Genomic DNA, 20,919 nt, shown 5'->3' on the forward strand with positions numbered 1-20,919 from the left:
GCTGACTGCCATCCAGGGCCCACAGGACACAGCCTTCTGGAAGCCACAATAAGCATCTTGATAACCTTCATGATCCCTGTAGCCCTGGCTGACACCACCAATGTTAGACACCATGAATAACAGCCAACCTGCCTCAGGCTCTAGAATAGTTTGGTGAGTGTGAGACTAAATAAGTCATTGAGAGCCAAGAGGACCTGACAAAGTTTATAACTGTCTCAGCCTGGCTGGGGCCAGTCCTCATATCAGATGAAGTGCAGGCAGAGGTTGCTGTCCTGCACTGTGTAGAGGTAAGCCACGTGAATGACGGTACTAGTAACCACGGCAAAGGAGAAGATGATGGTAAACATTGGAAACCAGATGAATGCAATAAACAGACCAGCTGATAGGAGCAGCATCCTGTGCATGAAAGGTGAACCAGTATATAGGAGCCTGGGAAAAAAGATGTGTGAGAAGTTTGATTGATCTTTATTGGATTCTTGCAAAATTGTCACACACGCACACACACACACACACACACACACACACTAATGAGGCAGTATTCCAAGCACATGCAAGCCAATGTTTCTGCTGTTCTTCCAAGTAAACAGCCAGAAAAAAGTATAAACCGGCTTGGTTTCAGATGTCGTCTTACGCACGTTATAGAGAGAAGCAATCGTCTTACAATAATGGAGTACATCGGAACAGTAAAATGAAACAGAGCCCATTCCGCCTACGATGTGCAACAGCGGTTGGAACAGTAGGTACAGCTGCAGCATTTTACATGACCGTTAATATTCGCGTATTTGAGTACAGAAATAGTTTAACAACTGGGAATGCAGGATTGCCGAAATTATATCAAATGCATTTTGTAGTGTAAACCTATATCGGGCTAGTTTAAACATAATTGACTTTAAACCAAACAATACACCATATTAGTTCAACAGTGGAGTAGCAGTTTTTTTCAAATGTGCACAGTCCGTATTACAATTTATTTTTGAAGTGACTTTTGGAAACGGAAAGCCTATTTTTAAAATACTTGAATGTGGTTTGATTTAAAACGTGATTTTTCCCCTTAAGAACTTCAGTTCACAGCAACGTGTGCACCGACGCGGTATTTATCTGTTAGTGTCACATGTACGCTTTTACCCAAGAGATGGGTTGTGATTTTTCCTTCGAATTCGATGCTGCATCCATATGATTCAGAAAGTTCGATTTGTACGTTTTAACGTTCGGTTTGCACGCTGACGTGCTCGACACAAAGGGTCACCTATCAGAGTTTCTTCAGCATCCAGATGAATTTAACATAAGACAACACTTTAAATTCCTTATGGATATCACCTCCTCACATTTGTTTCCCGTCTCGTGACACAAAAAACACACTGATCATTTGTCGATACCTGAATGAAGATGGATAACGTTCCATCTTCCCCATGGATTGTACAACGTGAAGAAACCTATTAAGATATTTATTAAATGCACACATTAATATATTGTAAGGTTTTTCTTTTAACTAAGGTTTAACCGTTAATTTATCTACGTACGTTTATGACAGTTATGACGTGTAAACAGCATCCTGTTTGGGGTCGACAGGTGTTTCGCGTTTTGCCTTTGGAACATGCAGTAAATGGATGGTATAATCACACTAAAGTTAGCTCTTTGAGAAACGTTTCTTTGAGAACTTGGTGTGAGGAAAATTAAGTTCAAGAGGTTTGTTGCTGGATTCATTGCGAGTTTTTTTTTTAAAGTTGGGTGATGAGAGAGACTCGTTTTTTTCTATTTCAGCGAAGCGACAGAGATATTTGCCAATAAATTATAAAAACAACATTTGAATAAAATGATTCCAGAAATCCTTGAACTTCAAACATTTATTTGGAAAATCAATAAATGCCACAGCTTTTGTTGTGATTGACAGAATGTTTTGCCATGCCAAGCCTGCAGGGTTTAAAGCTATTAACCCCAACCTCTTGTGCATTCTGTAACATTAATGCATGATCTATCCATTTAGCAGAAGCTCTACACAGTGCTGACAACCAAACACAAATAACCCATTTATAAAAGTGAACCCACAAGGGGAGTAAAAAAAAACAAAACAACTTAAGCCTTTCATGGAACTATAAAAACTTAAATTACAATGGCATAGTTTGCTGAAAAGAACCCTGTTAATGACTACATATTCAAAAATGCTCACATTTAGTTTTGATAAGGCTTCATTTTAAGGTCTCAAATATTCAATAAAAATAAAGCAATTAGTACTTATCTGGCAAGTCTTTTTTTAACATTATCTGAGTGCAGTGACAACTGCTGTTTTGATGCACTGCACCATCTTCTGGAGCTACGCATTATATATGCAGATTACTTGTCAACCTATTTGACTCCCGTATATCAAGGCCCATTTGGTCACTGAAAGATCTTTCTGGAACCTTCTCTACTGTTACACTGTAGCTGGCACACTCCCACCTAATGTCTGTCTGTGCTCCACAGCTGAGAATGCTTTTCATGTGATAACATTCCCTAGTTCTGCTGGCTCTGGGGTCCTGCTGAGGTGGTTTGTAGCTGAGGCAGTGCCTGGAAGCAAGGCAGTCTTGGAGGTGGCCATAGACATGCCTGACAGGGTAATGCTGTTGGCCCCTTAAGCGGCGAGGTGCAACACTCCCTTCCTCCCAGAGTAAGGAGACCCCCACCCAGTGTCTCTGGGTCAATGGGTGTTGGGGTGATGACAGTTCTAGGGCTCTCTTGCACGGTGCTCCCCACTTCAGACAGCAGCAAAGAGCGGGTTGGGGGAGGTGGCAAGGGCAGGACCAGTGAGGGAGCCCAGGAGGTGGGAGCCCACAAGGTCCCCTTGTTGGGACGATGGACTCAGTCAGGACAGGCATTCTGGCATCTGACAGAACGCAGTCTTGGTCGGGCTGGTGGCTGTCACTGCAAAGAGAATAACACTCCCGGTAAGGTGGCAGTTCACATTCTGCATTCTTGAAAGAGCCTAAGGCAAAGCAGTGGCATGTTATTTAAAGCAATTGTATTAAAATTCTCTACCACAATGAGAAGGGTATGAGTTAACTAAGAGTTTTGGTGGTAAATTGTTTCTGAAAGTGAATCACCATTAAATGCAAGTAGAAGCAACCCCGGGTTCCAGTTTAATCTCCTGGAAAGATTATATAATAGAGTTCTCTGAAATAGCCTAATAATTTTCCTTCATTCTTTGATACAGTTTCAGGCCAAAGGTGAAACGATCCAAGATGGAAGTGAACTAGACAGAGCAAGCGGAGTGAAAACGTGTTTCTCAGTCACGTTTGGTGCGCTTGCCCTTTCAGGTCGACATGTTCAAAGCAGGAATGCAAGCCCATGCTGGGTTCCACAGCGGGAGATCACTGCACCTGAAATCGCGCCTTGCACAATGCACACTGAGAAATGGTTTTACTTCCATGCTCCAGTCGTGTCCACTTAATCAAAATCAAATACACATTATTCTGAAACGGCTGTCTTGTACACTATTAGTCACACAGATTAAAAAAATCATTGTTATTCAGTAGGAGAGCATGTGTTAAGCCATTTTACAGCTGAATACTGCAATTTCAACCTAAACTGTGCTGTATGTGTTTCATGAAAATTATTTTTAAAAATTCAGAATCATCTCTTGGTTGCATGACTGAACAGAGATCCTGCTACTGGGCCAATTGCTATGCTTGAATTCACTGCCTGAACATTCTAACTCACACTCACGTCACACTCACATGTCTAAATTTGATTATATAAATACAAATATTTACACTTTATGGTCCAAGTCTAAATTGCCCATTAGTCCATGAAAGTGGGATTCATTCTTGTTTCTCAGAAGTTTTTCCAGACACATATTCCACTTGAAGAGGTCTCATTTATTACACACCTGTATGTTTTTTCCCCATTGGCACACTGAACCATCAAATGCAGAAAATGTGTTAGCATATGTGTTCACTATCAGGCGCTCATGCTAAGCAGGAAGGAAACCCGACATTTATGGCTCCATAAGTTATCAGGTATGGTTTCACTAGGACTGAGAATCTGGATGGAGCCGAAGGAGGACATATTCTATAGTAGGTGCAACTTACTGACACTTCATAGAATGGGGAAATGCGTGTTGGAAACCTCTCCTGATGACATATAACTACAAAAAGTAGTTGAACAAGACATTCACAGCTTAATAGAAAAACCATGGCCTATTCTGCACCTCAACACAAAGTTGTCTGAAAAGGATATGTGAAAGAATCTGGCTCTAAGCACTACTGCTCTCTGCTTCCCTTTCTGTGATAAGACAGGTGCCATTTAGTTTTAGCCACATGACATCGAGCACACAGTGGAATCTTTTCCATTCCTTTGTGGACCTCTATGCAATCTCCACAATGATGTGGAATTAGGTTTTTTTTCATCACAAGTAACAAGGAAATGTTCCCAAGCCCCATGTTCACTCTCCTCACAATGATACAGGTTTTCCAAAAGGCAGGTATTACTGTCATTTCACCAAGTAGGATATAACTTTATTTGCCCCACTATGTTACAGGTTTTCTGAAAGGCAGGCGTTTTGCCTCTTCATTTCACCAACCCCTCTGTTATTCTGCTCACTATGCTGAAACTACCTAGGTGTGCCCTTTGTAGGCCAAGGCCATTTATTCCCACTCATTCACCAATGAGAGGAGCTGCTCTCGGCTCCAGCCCGGCAGCCCGGCGTCCACGAGCCGTTGTTGCGAGGTGAGCTGACCCACCTGTATGTCAGAGGGTTTGGTCAGCGCCACTCCTGCTGCGGCCGGGCTGAGCGTGGTAACTCTGCTGGGCTGTCCTCGCAGCGTCACCGTGATGGTGGTGGGGGCTTTGAGCCCGGCTGCCGACACACACACAAGGGAGGCGAGTGCGTTACTGGTAAATCTCCCTTTCATCTACCCCCCTCCTCTCTCGGGTGCTGACACCCGTTCAGACCGCATCCATCTGTCAGACAGATCCACTGGGACGCACTTCAACCAAGTGCATTCTTTAGGGCTCAAATGCTACGTGTGTAAGCAAGAATTTTTTAACTGTGCTTGCACTGTATGTTAAATAAATTCCAGCAAAACGTGGGAAAAAACAAAACTATTTGATATATTTCCGATTATGATTTTGTCAGATTTTTGGCTACACTATTAAGCCAAGCTAGCAAAAGTGAGATCAGGCTACTAGGCCATGCTAAACAGCAATAATTCTACATAACCTGGTATATACTTACTCTCTTCTGTTTTATGGTGTGGAGAATGTTGTCTGGTTTTTAAATAATGCCACAGTTCCACTACTCTTTCCATTCTACCAACTGCCAAAAATGGCTTCACCAATTACTGACAGAGAATGAGGCAAAACAGCCTGCAAAGATACTCAAATGCACTAACCTACTGTGTATTTAGCAATGCAATTTTCCTATGTGTCAATCCAACACCAGGGCAGATTCTCTCAATACATGTCCTACTTATCCCTTAGACACTGGAATACCCATTTCATTTTTAGGGAAAAAAAAGAATACAATTTATTTCTCATTTTTTATTACGGTGATAACAGAAAGTGGCACAGTTGGATAAAATGGTTTTCACCTCTTATTCCACCTTTTCTTCCTGCCCGATCCAACACTAAACAGCTTTGTATCCACGTGGGGCACTGACTGACATCTCCAGTCCTTGCCTGCAGCTGACTGGTCTGTTATTTCTGAACCGCTTTGCCAGAAGATTAAAAAACAATTTCTTTTCTTAGCAATCCACCAAAGTGCCCACTGGGTCAAAAAAAAAAAAAAACAGGACAGGCATGTCTGAAGGATTGTTCTGGCAGATGAATGCAGTCTGAATATAGCTGTAGACAACACATCTTAGAATGAGCTGGCATGGTTTTAATAGTTGGTCTTAAAATATTCAAAATAAAATGAAATAAGGGTCTCAAATTAGTTTCTATGACTGGCTGTTTTAGTAGTTAAGACACTAAAATGTGCAGACACAGTCTTTTAAGTGATGCCATTATTCAGCATTTCAAAATGAATTTTTAAAACAAGAATATCCGCTTAACAGAAAATGGATTGAAAGGAATTTTTTTTTAGCTACTACAGCTACCAAGCTACCTTTTGCACAGTTCAGACTGAGGCTTTTTATTAGGGAAAAATCCTGATAAAAAGTGTACGGCATGTTGTTATATGTTAAGTATATTGTTAAATATTTACATGGATACAAACACAGAACATACCTTTATAATATGCATTTATACACACAGACACTAAACAGCTGCAGATCTATCTTCATGACTTTGACAAACCCAGAAAGCTTGTCCATTTCCAACACAATGCATGTTGCATGTTCTTGCATGTTCTTGGACACCTCCTTGATCACATTCTCCAGCCCATCACTATGACAATTCTCCTGTAGTGCTGACAGAGCAGACTGAGGAGCAGCCCACTGCTGTGATTGGCCGGGACTGCTGACTGAGTCAACCCTCTCGTCAGGAGGGCCAATCAGCGAGGCCGCCTCGGTTTGGCAGAGCGTGACGTACCAGCGCCCTGGTTGGAGATGTGGGCCAGTCCGGGCAGGCTGCTCGCCAGCTTGGCCAGCCCCCCATTGGTGAGCAGCTGGTGGATGGCCGTGGTCTTGGTCACGCCCCCCGTGGAGGCCACCGGTACGGCCCGGACAAGGGTGCTGCTGCCGGTGCTGATGGAGCCCAAAACCTGACTCTGGGTCTTCCCCCCGGGAGCCTGTGAGGGGGTTAGGGAGAGCAGGAAGTGATGGGGACTGAGAAAAGTGTGTGTGAGGATTTCACCAATAGCAGGAAGTGATGGGGGCTTTTTGCCAACTAGGTCAACACCAAGAAAACAAATATGCTGAAATGACCCCAAATACAGGTGGTCAGGAGTTAGAAAATGGAACTGAGTAAGAAAAGGGGTGATGCTAGTCCATTACATAAAGTTGTGATTATGCCAATTGAACTCAATGATACAGTGCTTTAACAGGGTTAAAAATGTACCTTCAGCATACAAAGGTGTATTCTAAGAGATCTTTCTTTTTTAAAGAAAAGCTGAATTGAGAAATCCAGTGGAGAATCCCAGTGGAACAGATGATTATGTCAGATGTGTTTTGTCCCAGTGTTAAGGAGAGGGTTAGTGGTTAGGGTGTTTCTCTCAATGCTGGAAACTCTTGGCCTCCTGTGGGGGGGGGTCCATCTGTGAGTTACCTGAGTGGTGCTGCCCACGCTGGCTGCTGTGGAGGGCAGACTGGGGGACTTGGTCACTATCTCCTGAAGACTGAAGCTGAGGCCCTGGAGCAGGCTGCTGGCAGAAGGGGCCGCTGCACACGACAGGGAGAAAGGTTCAGCATGGCTCCACACTCTAAAAAAACCCTTTAAACACGTAACACATGGTCCTGAAAATTGTGCCACTTTCAATAGACTGTAATCACACAGCTTCTGCTTCTTTCTGTGCAAATGGTTTTATGGTGCTCTGAAGAGGCTGACAGTACCTTGGGCAGCCGCGGGGGCCTGTGTCTGGACAGGTGAGGAGGACCCGGACGCTATGCGACCGTGAAGGGTGTGGAATGAGCCACCACCCCCTGCACTCAAAGTACCAGACATCTCCGAAAGGCCTCCGGACCTGCGTTAAGACATAAACACAGACACAGACAAAAAACAACACTGAAGTCATGGACATCTGGGGCACGGTCATTTGAGAGATGCATTTACATTACATTACAGGCATTTAGCAAACACTCTTATCCAGTTCGACTTACATAGGTTAGGATTTTTTACATTTTACTAAGACAATTCTGGGGTAACGTGCCCAGGGGCACAACCGGCAACCATTCAGTTATGAGTCCTATTCCTTACCACTATGCTACATTGCTGCCCCCCATTTAAACCATTACAGTGGAATGAACAGTAAATGGAACTTTGAGTCCATCCCAATGAACAGATTTGCTGACAGAAGGCCTTTTATGGTTTCTGAAATTGTCCAAGGAGGGACATGAATTAACCATAATTAACCAAGCCCTTCAGTGCCTGATTGCAGCTCAGCCACACCAGTAGATCCGGCCCTGAGCAGTCTGTGTGCTATACGCACCTTTGAGCCGTTAGTAATCCCGACAGCTCCTTGGCTCCTGACACAGTCTGCCCCACCGTCACGGTCAGCGGCTTCCCTGAGGATCCCACTGCACCCGGGGAAACAAAGGCAAGAGACACAAGTAAGGGACAGGGTTTCAAACCTCCATGATTTCTGAATGAGTTAGCCACTCAGGCATTCGCTAATTAAAACATGGACATCACTCTGTTGATCTCTTTAAAGCCAAAGTGGACATCTGTTGATCTCTTCAAAGGCAGTGATCCCAGCAGTTTCTTTTCTTTAGAAATAACTGTTTTCATTTTGATGGCCACTTAAAACAGCTGAAAGAAGGGTTAAGGCTGTGGCTGCAAACTGTAATCATTGTGGAATGCAAACTGGTAGATGAAAATGAAAGTCATACAAGACAAGCCACAGCAATGATACTAGTCAGCAACAATGAAATTGTTACAGTAATGTTAAGGAACAGTAAACAAAGGCAAACTCCATTCCTAGTATTTTATTTCGAGCTGCTGATCTCATAGAAAATGCATGTTTCGGTTCTCATATAAAAATAGCAGCAAGTCTATAAAAATTTTCCAAAGTTCATCTGAACATTTTCAACCCAACAACTACTCACATGGGAAGATTCCTTTCACTGAATCAATGACTTTAAGCAACTTGCTCTGTACTTGCCTTCGTGAGCAGCAGGGGTGCTGGCGCCCCCTGCTGTCTCCCCATGGGACAGGATGGTGACCTTAATCTTGGCTCTCTTGGATGCCTTAGCTGGAGTGGGGCTGGGCGTCTGCCTCCTCTTCAGATGGGCGCGCAGGTCGTCCCTCTCCAGGCCCTCAGCCTGCTCGCTGGAAACCGGCACTGCCACACAGACACCGCACCTCATGCACCGGCTCACACGTCACTGACACACAAACCCCACATTCTACCCCACACCTGGACTGGCAACCCCCAGATTACACTACACAGACTACTGACTGCACTGACCACACTATTCTTCATAATCTTATCAGCATGAACCAGGAATCTCTGAACTTTTGTGTTAACCCAGATATAGTAGTTTACATTTGATCATTTTCTAATAGTCCTATAGTTTCAGAAAAAGCAGTTCATCAACTCTCTTTATACTGACTGCACTAATTCTATTTTTTTCTATACCAGTCATTCACAAGAACTACCAAACAGAAATACTATGGAGTTACCTGCGTGAGTTTTAGATTTTACCTGATTTTACAGTTAGTGAATGCAGTCTACGACGTTCAATTTATGTGTGAGAAAAATAACTGACACCTTATAAGGTTATGATATCAAGAGAAATAAACCCAGCGGTAACAGGAAATTATCAAAGGTGACATTGAATTAAATGGAAAAGAATTTGGAGATAAGCTAGTGAAGAAAAGCTGATCGAGTGATTCTCAGTTATTACATCGTGACCACTGACATTTGCACCCAAGGAATCAAAGAAAAACAGACTGAACAGCCTTTCAACAACTGCAAACAAACCGCATCAAACTGCCTTCATCTTTTGCACAGTTGCCATCTGACAGCACAAGTTTACAGACAAATAATGCTGTCCTCATCTGGCATCATGCTACATCTGCCAGGGGTACAAAGTCAAGATTTTCAAGATTACCTCAGCAATTTATTTAAATCTGTGGTTGCACTGAGGAAAAACAAATATGATTGAGCAAGCTTAACCGTGTCTACAATAAAGATCTGTACAAACTATGCTGCAAAACAAAAACACTATTCTGATCACATCGGCAGCAAAGATTCAAATTACATTACAGGAATATTTCCGACAATGCTTAGCTGTCTGCATCATCCGTCACAAACCCCAAAACTGTGTTCAACCTGGGCCAAATATATTAAAAGGACACTTGCAAGGTGCAGTGTAGAGGAAAATGATGGGGTGTGGATAAAATTACTGTTGATTGCGTCATATACTGACATTTCTGGTATATGTTCCAACAATTACAAACTGCAAAAATAAACTACGAACTGAGTAATGAGTGTCCATTTGTAATGTATACAATCTGCAATTCAAAAAGAGAATAATGGTATAAAATATATACAGCATATACACAGGTTGGTCAAAAGTCACATCCAACAGGAATTCTGAAAGAACTGTAATGAAAAGTAATAATAACTTAATAAAAAGTATTGTAAATCTCGCAAAATGCCAAAAGCAGAGTAAAACACTTTTTAACACACAGAGGAGAAGGTGCTCTGCATCGATCTGTGGCTGTAGGATGCAGTGGACACAGTCCAAAAAGACCGGCAATTAATCACAACTGAGGGAAGAGTTTCCACAAAGGCCAGCAATTAATCACCACCAAGGGAAGAATAACGGCTTGGTTCAGGCAAATGAGAAATGTTCAGGCATCACATACTTGTCAAGTGTAAAGAATGGCCAACAATTACAACATTTGTTGAATATTTTGCCTAGCATTTAGAGGGTGTAAAAGTTTGGATCACCCTGTACTGTTTCAGCACATTTCAAACACAACCTCTATTACCTTTTGTATGCATATAGTGTGCTTCTTTGCATCTACATCAGCAGCCCCCTCCTTCCTAAACAAACACTACACTTCTGCTGTACTGAACAGCAACAGTGCCACTTGCTGGCTCCGCCTCTGATATGCGATAAGCATTGCGACATTACGCATTCCCTTATAACTCTATGTTCTGTCTTTGCTCAATCAAAAGAAGAATAATCCCATCACACTTTTACAAAGCAAGCTGCCAATATACAGTGGTAATGGGAGACCACACTCATTTTCGTCTAATTTTGCAGCAGGAAATAAGTGTTGGTTCGGTCCTCTCAGAGGTTAGTGAACTTGCATTAGATTCAAACTGTACAACCCCAGCATTCACACAGTCCACTCCTCCAAACTGCTGAGCATCAAACTATGCACAGAGAAATTGATTTTAGACTGTCAAAACGGTGTACTGGAATTCTCAAAACAAGCATCTTTTTCCCGTGCCTTGATATCAGATAGCATTTGCTAGATCTTCAGGCAGAGAAGAATTGTCGTCTGTCTCTGGATAATGTCCGATAGTTTATTTCCAAGCTTTTCACACAAAAAACCTTAATATTCCATGTTTCTCCATTTTGCTCAAAGGCAAATCATTACAGCAACAAGCCACTGTCTCATATTATTTAGTCAAATTAATTAATAAGAAAATGCTTTACACTGACAATAACCACATGAAAAGTTAATGAAATTTGATTCTCTCAGCTGCTGTGAATTAGAATTAATCACACAGCCCATGGAAATTCTGTTTTTTTCCTTCACTGTTCTGGTAATTCAAAGACTTCAGTAACCTTGGAAACCTCTCTTCTGGTAATTCAAAGATTTCCAAGACTGGGTGGATTTCACCCTCAGAATTCCCCTGAAAATGATTTTCTGCTTTTGATTTTCTTTGAATGACCTAAGATGAAAAAAAGCAGGACAGAGAAAAAGGGGAGATGAAGACAGGGACAGAGGAAGAGAGAGAGAGAGAGAGAGAGAGAGAGAGAGAGAGAGATACTCACCGAAGACACAGGAGGGGGTGCCCGGAGGAAGGCTTTTCCTCACAAGCATGTTTTGTTTCATAAAAGCAGCAAACTGAGCTGGAATGAATAGGAAACAATGAGAAAGCGAGAGAAGAAAAAAAGAAATTTACAGAAAAACAGAAGGGACACCTAGGACAGAATGAGGAGGGCAGAATGCGGTTCTGTTCTGCCCGTGAGGCTGATGAGAAACAGCAGCAGGGAGAACATACTGCAACTCATCAATGTTCAGCCAAGAACCATGGCAGCACCCTTTACATCCTTAACCGTTTATCTTCAACCCTATGAATCTCTCACCTGCACTCGCTTACCGTTTCGAAGGCTATGCAGGCAACATAATATGGAATCAAAATCGTTCTGTGAAAATGTTGAATTTGGAGTAAGTAGTGGTAGTGCAAATTGTCAAAGGAATGCTGGGCAACAAAGTAAACTTACAAGAGAATAAATTCCTTGCTTTGGGAAAAAATGCACTGTGGTTTCACTGAGGCCATAACACATTTAAGATTGAAACAATATGAACAGGAGATCCACTTGTTCAAAGAGGAAGTCAGAAATCCAACATGGCTCTTCGTGCTGCGCTGACTTCACCATGGCTCAAATAAAATGCCAAACTACGTTACCACGAAGGCTGCCGGCCAATCACCAAACCCTCTCTATCCAAACTGTGGAAGAGTCACCTTTTCACCAGCCTACCCACGCAGACGCCTCACCAAGACCACCTGACAATGTGACACTGGGGCCTCCTGTGCAAGGCCGGCACGACTGTCTGTGTGGCAGTACCTTGCGCCTGCTTGTGTGTGAGCACCGTCCCGGAGCGCTGCATGTGGGTCTTCAGGAGCTGGGTGGCCGTGATCAGGCTGGACTTCTGCGCAGGGGACAGGCCTGAGGTCTTGGGCTTAGGGCTGGAGGTGGGGCTGCTGCACACACTGGAGAGGTCCTGGAAGCAGGAGGAGCGGGGAAACGTGGGCCTTAACAGACTGCTCTCCCCAGAGCACTATCCATCCACCATTCTCACATTTCAGGCTGCTACTGTTCTCAGACCAAACCATTACATCTAGCAAATCTCTTTGGACCTGTGTAAGTACTTATCAATTTAGATTATACAGGGAAAAAATGTGTGGTTTCATATTCTTAGCTTAAAAAAGAAAGACTGGATGATCCATGCTAGGTTCTTAAGTGAGCCCCTTCACTCCCAGGGAGTGTGCTGTAATTGACTGGGAATGCCCAGTCCAAGCCCAGTGGCAGCAGGCCACAGGTGACACTGCTTCAGAGATAAAATGGTCAGCATCTCCAATGGGGCTCTCTCAGAATCGTGAACAGGGAGGCAAGTGGTGTAGATGAGCATATATGCCAGTAACTGGTTCTGCCTCTTTCTTTGTCTTGCTTTTGTTATTGAATGCGGTTCTTACGTAAAAAAACATTAAGTATATGAAACTGGTGGACCAGGGACGAGAGAAGACAAATTCGTGAGCACAGATGTTGAGAGTAATTGTAAAAATGGTTTTGAAAAGAATAGTAAATATAGCAGGAGGAGTTGTCGCAGGGCTGACCTCTGACCCTGAGGGCGATATGGGCACCCTGACGGCGGGAGAGGAGGGCCTGGTCCTCTCCAGCTCAAAGGGCAGCTCCCGCCGCGGCTTCTTCTTCTTCTCCGTGTCCAGGTCCCGTGGCTCCCCGCTGCCGTGCCCGTGGCTGTCAGCCCGCGTCAGCACACCCGTCAGGAAGTCTGCAATCTCGTCCTGGACGACAAATTTATTTTATTTATATACCCTTGGTTTTCCATTCCGTTTCCCCCCCAGCCAAGCACGTCTGTCGACCCCGTGTCGAGGTAACAAACATCCCTGCTCTTCGCTTTACTGATGCACCAATGAAACATTGCAGACCAGCCCACTTGCTTGTCTTTTTCTCACATTCACTATGATATGAATCCATCTGCCAGGTTCTGGCTGGGAAATGTGTATGAGCTGGGCACTAACCTGAATGCAGCGATCCACCATGGTCTGTGTAAGTCCTTCTGCCTTCATTTTTTGGGAGTTGATTCTAAAGAGAGGATTTGGCTAAGTTCAACATCCGGCCAGCTTGTTATCAATAACGGCTTGTGCCATTCAACAAACAAAAAAGAATGATAAAAATCGCTATGACGGACAGACACTGGTAACTCACCTGAGGTTGTCATCTGCTCCGCCCACCACCACCATGCTGTTGTCCGCCCTCACTTTCTCTCGGAACTCCTCCATGGCCTCTGTCCCGCACTGCAGAGCATTCTGACCAATCACAAAGAGCACCGGCGTCTTCATGTCCAGCAGGGGGTCATCCACATCCTGTCCAATCACACAAGGATGGTAACCACACAGTCATAATGTTATTGGGGAAATTCGTGTTGTAGAAAACACACAATCAACAAACAAAAACATTTCAGCGAGTGTGAATCTTTTTGAAAAATTCAAAAACTCAAAACTTCAAAAAATGTGTGAATAAATCAAACATCTCACACACAATAAAACAGTTTATGCCACCCTGTGGTCAACAGAGATACAGGCAGACTAACTTAAAAATTCAAAAGTATCTCTTCATACTGTAATGCATTTTAAACAGGTCACAAAGACAGAGTACATTTGGCAACACAGTTCAGAAAAGACTTAGGTGAGGTCTATTTCTTTCATACATAGCACTTGATGCAAAATCAATATGCCTGAGAGGAACACAGGCAATTCTGATCATTTCATTTTGTGTTGCATCCAATAAAACATGACAGATCAAAAAAGCCTCAGAAGTTTGCCTGTAAAGCCTTACCCCCCTGGGGCCATTGATGGTGAGCAGGGGGAAGCCGAGACACACCACCGCAGTCACATACTCCATGAGAGAGACCTGCGTGCACAAAACGATCCCATTCAGAATAGGTTCATTCATAAAATGATTACAGAAAGGAATAAGTCTTTCAGAGTGGGTAGTACATTCATAGAATCCCTGCCTCTCTCACGCATCACACCTGGCAGAATGTCGGCATACCCACTCTGCCCTGGGATAACGTCCCTGCACTGGGAAATGAAAGGGGACAGATTGAACAGAGGGAGACTTACATGGCAGGCGATGAGTGCGCCCACGTTCCAGCCCACCAGGATAATGGGCTTGTGAGGGAAGTGGCCATGCACCTGTGCCCAGACAGAGAGGTACATGTGAGCCACTGCAGAGCTGGGTCTGCCTGGTAGAACTCAGGAAATAACCTCACATTCTTTTCATTGCTAAGCAAGAGACTTCAGCCAGCATGCCAAGGCCTCCGAGGGGCACTCAGCTGAGAGAACCAAGGGGTGGGTCCTGCGATTTCAATGTACAGTATATGATCAAATAATCTCTCTCTCTATTACAGAGGACAATGTTGACACGAGAATTAGCAGGCTTCATATATGCATCTTGCTCTTCATTATATTTTAACAGCCAATTTGCAAGTCACTAGGCAGAGTGGCACTTTAAAAATACTTCTTGTAAATCTTCTACATAACAGACAGCTTGTTCTCATTAAGTCTGTGAACATGCATTCATTTACTATGGTCACAGCACACCAGCATCGTAGAAAGCACTTCAGCAGAGCGGTCTTGAGAGTGAAAATTTGAAAAGGCACTAAATCCAACCGGCTTAATTAATAAGAGCTGCAATGACCTGTCACTGATACCGACTTAGTGACTTGTGATCATTTTCCCATCCATTCCAGGCATATGATAGGTATCTACAGTATGTGACAATAGTATAGATGGTCTTACCTCCAAGACTTTGCCCCTGACAGCTCCAATCATGTGTTCCAGACACTGTGTGATGCCCACGTTGGCTCCACTGTTCACAAGGTGGGTGCTAATCGGAATGACCTTATACCAACACAGACAAAACAGATCACTGCTACATCCCATACAAATCTTTCTTTAGAAAAACCCTATTCACGCCACTAAACCAAGTGTCTTCTACTAAGATACATATAAATTGATCCACAATATTGTTTTTTCAGTTGTTTGAGAATATACCTATACAAGATCTACCCTCAAAATTTGATATATTTATCAAATGATGCGGCTAACATGGTAATTTTGGTACACAGCCTTCACCAGAGATTGTCTGTTGGCAACCTAACTGCAAAACATCACCTGAGATGTACAAATTAATTAGAGATGCTGTCAGGATCAGAAAGACACAATGGGTGCGGGCGTGTGTGTGTCTGTGCCTCTGACCTTCCCCAGGCAGGAGAGCTGAGACTGCCAGAAGCGCATTCGGCGGGAGGTAGAGAATGCCGGGTTGGTCGGCCCGGAGGGAGCGATCAGGATGAGCGGAGAGCCGGGCAGTTTGCTCTGAGGTAACACAGACAGACCACACTCCCGTCACTTCAATATCATTTTATACTTGCAAACACTACCAGGTTATTGTAATGAAAGGAAATCTGCGCGGCTCTGCGCTCGGATGGACGGCCGCACCGGCTTGTTGTGGGACAGGACGCCCACGGCTGGATCCCACGGCCTCTTGAGGAGCAGGGACAGTGCCTCAGCTCCCGCTGCTCCCGTCTTCGCCGACGATGACAGCACCATCCTGTCGATCAGAGATGGCAGCTGCAGAGAGACAGACAGACAGACAGAGACAGACAGGCAGTAAGAAAGTGTTCTAAATAAGAAATGCACATGCTACAAGACACAATTTTCCATGTGCAAGCCATCTAAGCGCAAGGAGAGCTCAGTATAAGGACTGCATAAGGAAGGGCACGGGACCAACTCTGGATTCCACCCAGAAGCCCCTGCAGAGGGGAGCTGGCTCTAAGGCCTCACCTTGCTCTTGAGCGTCTGCAGCACATCCAGGTAGGCGGCCAGCATGGCCAGGCTCAGGGACTCTACCAGGGTGCTGTGCAGCCACTGCGTCAGCTTGGTGTCCCAGCTGACGCTGGCCAGCGCATGTCGCACCTTCCTGGCGCACTTGTCCACAGCAATGCGCCGCAGCACCGGCTCGTTGCAGGCCTGAGGGAGAGAAGGGCGGCATTTCATATGACACACATGGTCTATAACTATAATCAACTGATCAGTTCACGTGAATGTGAGCTTGGAGTCCTTACTCTCCAGGATTAAACACCATGTTGTGTATAACCTTTAGACCTGTTGGTATTAGCAACTGCTGTGCCCAGGTAGGGCATTGTAGGGACAGCCTTGCAAGACGCTCTCACTGCTCGCAGTCTGCGGGAACTCACCTTCTCATTCGCCAGCCGAGCCAGTCGCTCAGCCTGCAGGGCCTTCAGCACCTTGTTGAACAGCTTGTTCTGAGCCATAGACCATCCTGCCCTGGAACACAGCAGAATTGTGCCATGTAAAACAGAGTGGTGTGATGATTCTCGAATAGATTAGATGAGGGCTTTCCCCACCAGTGGCATGAAGGGGTTAAAGTTCCACAATAGTGATGAACTGATGAAACAGAACAACATGACTGAAATCACTGTGACCCTCCAGCAGCTGAATTAGAGACACCCCAGAGGGGGAGGGGGAGGGGGGGAGGGGTAGTTTTGTTGCAAAAGTCAGCACAGCACTTATAAGGAGTGCATGGAGGTAACGCTTCAGAGAGAACTCATGGATGCAGGTGACAGCACACCCACTTGTTTATGTGCTCTTCCCAGTCGTCGGGTGGCGGGGGTGCGTCGGCGGCTGTTCGGGCGAACAGGACGTGTCTCTCGCACTCGTTCATCACGCTGCGCGCTTTCTGGTTGTCATAGAGCGGCATGGGCGTGGGCGTGACCGTCTCCACGTCGATGGACATGTCCGACTCACTGCAGAAGCAAAGGCACGTCTAAACAAAGGCTTACCGACGGCCCTAAGATACAGTGAACGACAGAGACATGAAACATGCACTCTGATACACCCCCTTTTTCCTTGCACACAGGAGAGTCATGCCTCATGCTGAGCAAACTAAACTAAGCCACAAAGCAAAAAAACTGCAAAACAACTGACTGCTATATCAATGGTGCAAGTCAAAAAGGCTACCTAATGTAAGTAATAGCAAGTGGCAAAAAAATGATACTGTTAAAGGCCTCCTAAATGACAAGAATTGAGAAAAACAAAACATTTCAAGACATTCTACACTGCAAAAAAGGTCATCTCTGCTTAAAGTAGGTTTTTAGAATAATAGGTCTGATAATTGTCAAAAAGGACATTTTGCCTACTTCTTATGGTAAGGAGGAGACATAAAAAGTATATGTTTATTCATACTTCTCTCTTGGTTGATACACACACTATAAAAGTAAGGGTTTTACTAGCACAATATGAAATTGTTTCTCTGAACAATCCAGCCTCCAATATTGCAGACACTTTAGGTCAATGAACAGTGATCACTGTTCACCAACAATGCCTTACAGTCATTACTGCTGACTGCTTGTGTCACATAAGAAACAAGCACAGCCACAGGTACCTTTTATATCACCTTCTTTTTAAACTGCCAATTGCATATTAAGCTCATCTAGCTCTAACAACCTCAGCATATGCACAGGAGCATTGGATGTAGCAAATGCAATCCACCAATACAACTGCACACCTACAGCAACTAGCTTCCACACAACAAACCCCACACCGCACCACAATGAAGCACACTTCGATTAGACGAATGGTGTATCTCCACTGATCTCCACTCATCTAAGTTGCCGGGTTCCTGAAAGCAGCGAGATGGGGGAACCCTGCCAAAATGCCCACCCCCCAACCCCAAGTGACACGCACCCTGTTTGTTCTACTGATGTAAGCCACTGGCCACTGTCAGCTAATGACATAGCTGGGCTAGAAACCAGGCCATATGGCTCAGCCTGCAGTTGGACTGAGTCACTTGGAGGTAGGCACGTTTCATTTAATGACCAACAGACATCATTAATCCCCCAACAATCAATTCAATGTCATTGATGTCACTGTATCATCATTTTTTCCATTAAAAACATTCTATCCCCGAGAGGAAGCAACTAATTTCCCATCACCTTGCAAATTCAGACCCTTGCTGCTCCCAAGAATGTTTGGTCATCGTTCATTTATGCAATTTCCCACCTCAACGTCACTTTATAAACAATCGCAATGACAATCACAAAGATAGAGCACATCTGAACGTTTTCTTTTGTCCACAACCAATCACAGCCATGGACAACTGGAGGGGATGAACTGACTGGCTCGCTTGCATCACACCTCAATAATTTAGTGTAGTGTTTATTTTTAATGAAATCAAATCCCAAACCTTTAGATTACAAGTATCATTCTTAACCATGTCATATGCAGGTGAATTAAATTTACAACTAAATCTGATTTAGTTGCAGGACATGTTGAACGGTGTCGGGGCGCCCGGAGCTCACTCACACAGTGGTGTCCTGCTGTCGCCGAGGCGTCACGAACAGCATGCGCGTTGGCCTGGCGCTGCTGGCGTCCGGGTGGGCGTTCCAGGGCTTGGCGTAGCTGTGGTCCAGGAACACCAGGTCCAGCTCCCGCTCATGCACTGACAGCTGGAAGAGCAGCGAGGTGCCCATCCTCCTCGCCGACGTCTGGAAGTCCCTCTCCCCACCACGGTACATCGTCTCCTAGGGCCGCGGCGGGCCCTACTGCTCTCGGAGGTCGGGGGTGGCCACAATGCAAGCCTGAGCTAGAAGCAAGCAAACAAACCAACCCACACACGCGAACCCATTTGCAGATGTTAGATGCGGCACCATCGCATCGTACTTATCATTCAGAACTGCAGGTGTAACAATACAGGCTTTCCAACGTCTCCTTGGACTTGTGATGTTAATGCTGGGATTGAACAGTTGAACAGCTGAAGCAATGATTTTGCCTTTCTTACCTTGAAATGAACATGATTTTGAGAGCCACGCACTAAAAGGCGATTTATATAATGTGCCAATTATTTTACCTCTTCCGTGTTTGCTTGCTAGCGTAACGAGAAGAGCTGAACAGTCGGTTGTTGCTCACTTGCTTAACCTTAAAATAGGCAGTTAGCTAAATAACGAGCTGGCTGGGGGTTGAGCTGGCAGGTTGGTGAAGTCTGCAGCTGCTTACTTAGTTACGTAAACTGCAACGCTGGCTAACGACAGCCAAATAATGCAAGCAGCTACAGAAACATCTGAATGTTAGCTTTAACTAACTACCCCCCTCAATATATCGCCACTCAGGGCGACTGGCTAGCTAGCTAGCTAGCTTGAAGAAGGCGCTGTGCAAAAGCACATGTACCGAAAACATGGTTTGTTTACTTCATAGCTAGCCATCTTGCAGTCAAGATTAGCTAGCGAATTGGCCATCTTGCTAACCTGCAATCTAGCTACAGCTATAGCTAGCTACGCTAAGTTAACGTCACACTGGAAATGAAAAGGAAAGCCCGTGGCTTTGGCCTATTCTGTGCATAAATAGCCATACTGCCACACCAGTTCTACAGACTACCTATATGAATACATTCGTTCGAAATTATATCTTAACAGCAATTAAAGGGAGTACCTAACTAGCTGTATGTTAATGGTATTAAAGCGCTTAGTAAATAAGTAAACGATGCTGGCTAACGAGCTACAGCTAGCTAGTCAAGCACTTACTTTCTCGTGCCACCGCCATAGATGGCCACAGGTCACTGCATTCTAAATCGCGTTCTTGACAAATCTGTCTCTTCCCAAGACTTTTAAAAATGACGATATTGTGTTTAAATGTTTCCTTGAAAAGCAACTTCAAACACGAAATATAAGAGGACTCCACCTTAGTGTCGTACTATCGTGGCCTATTTCCTTTTGTTTTACATCCGCGCCACAATCGCACACCCGGAAAACACGGACTGGATTTTACAAAAAAATGAGGATCACTGAACTCTGAACGCATTGAAAACATGGCCTATACTTCAGCCATGAAATTGGGTCCTATGCATCACGGAGTAGGTTGACAAATGCATCGCCTTACCAAGAAAAAAACTTGTTGATCCATTGCTTTTCAGCACAGCCTGTGCTGAGCATGCAGTATGTATAGTAGCTCATAATGTGAACATTTATTTAAAACACTTTCTACTGTTAATTTACTCTATTTGTAGGGTGAATGCTTGAAATTTTTGTCCTTAGACAAATATAAATAGTGGAGTTGATGCCTGTGTACGAATTTCTTTCAAAAAAAGTTAAAAAAAATATTTTTGGCTATTTCGAAGAATCTAAAATGTAGGATAGTTCTGATTTGTTTGTAACAATTCTTGGTTACTGCTCAATTCTGTGTTGTTTCATAGTTTTGATGTCTTTACGATTATTCTAAGATGTGGAAAATAGTAAAAATAAGGAAGGGAAAGTATGTCTAAACTTTTGACTGGTACTGTA

At 44.2% G+C, this 20,919-nt stretch overlaps 1 protein-coding gene across 2 annotated transcripts; it reads right to left on the reverse strand.

The window, feature by feature from the left end:
* Nucleotides 1–1,871: 1,871 nt before the first annotated feature.
* kansl3 (KAT8 regulatory NSL complex subunit 3) lies at nucleotides 1,872–20,374 on the reverse strand. 2 transcript variants are annotated; one of them, XM_036527179.1, is made up of 22 exons: nucleotides 20,164–20,374; nucleotides 18,950–19,229; nucleotides 17,221–17,391; nucleotides 16,822–16,912; nucleotides 16,409–16,594; nucleotides 16,064–16,195; nucleotides 15,824–15,940; nucleotides 15,365–15,466; nucleotides 14,687–14,758; nucleotides 14,400–14,474; nucleotides 13,770–13,927; nucleotides 13,583–13,646; nucleotides 13,157–13,345; nucleotides 12,387–12,543; nucleotides 11,589–11,666; nucleotides 8,732–8,911; nucleotides 8,060–8,147; nucleotides 7,464–7,594; nucleotides 7,180–7,292; nucleotides 6,505–6,703; nucleotides 4,716–4,831; nucleotides 1,872–2,898 (listed from the first exon to the last, which is right to left on the reverse strand). In XM_036527179.1, the coding sequence occupies exons 2-22, from the start codon at nucleotides 19,159–19,161 to the stop codon at nucleotides 2,896–2,898; spliced, it is 2,634 nt and encodes an 877-aa protein (XP_036383072.1). In that variant the 5' UTR covers nucleotides 19,162–19,229; nucleotides 20,164–20,374; the 3' UTR covers nucleotides 1,872–2,895. The 2 variants fall into 2 exon arrangements, with proteins under 2 accessions (XP_036383072.1, XP_036383074.1); XM_036527181.1 differs by lacking the exon at nucleotides 11,589–11,666.
* Between the last annotated feature and the right edge of the window lie 545 nt (nucleotides 20,375–20,919).

Source organism: Megalops cyprinoides, chromosome 4, assembly GCF_013368585.1.
Source record: "Megalops cyprinoides isolate fMegCyp1 chromosome 4, fMegCyp1.pri, whole genome shotgun sequence".
Taxonomy (NCBI): domain Eukaryota; kingdom Metazoa; phylum Chordata; class Actinopteri; order Elopiformes; family Megalopidae; genus Megalops; species Megalops cyprinoides.

Coding starts and splice junctions, on each gene's coding strand:
- kansl3 (XM_036527179.1), bottom strand. CDS start 19,161: ATGTACCGTGGTGGGGAGAGGGACTTCCAGACGTCGGCGAGGAGGATG. Junction 13,928..14,399: donor CCATCAATGGCCCCAGGGGG/GTAAGGCTTTAC, acceptor GTGATTGGACAG/GATGTGGATGACCCCCTGCT. Junction 12,544..13,156: donor TATCGCCCTCAGGGTCAGAG/GTCAGCCCTGCG, acceptor TCCTGCTTCCAG/GACCTCTCCAGTGTGTGCAG.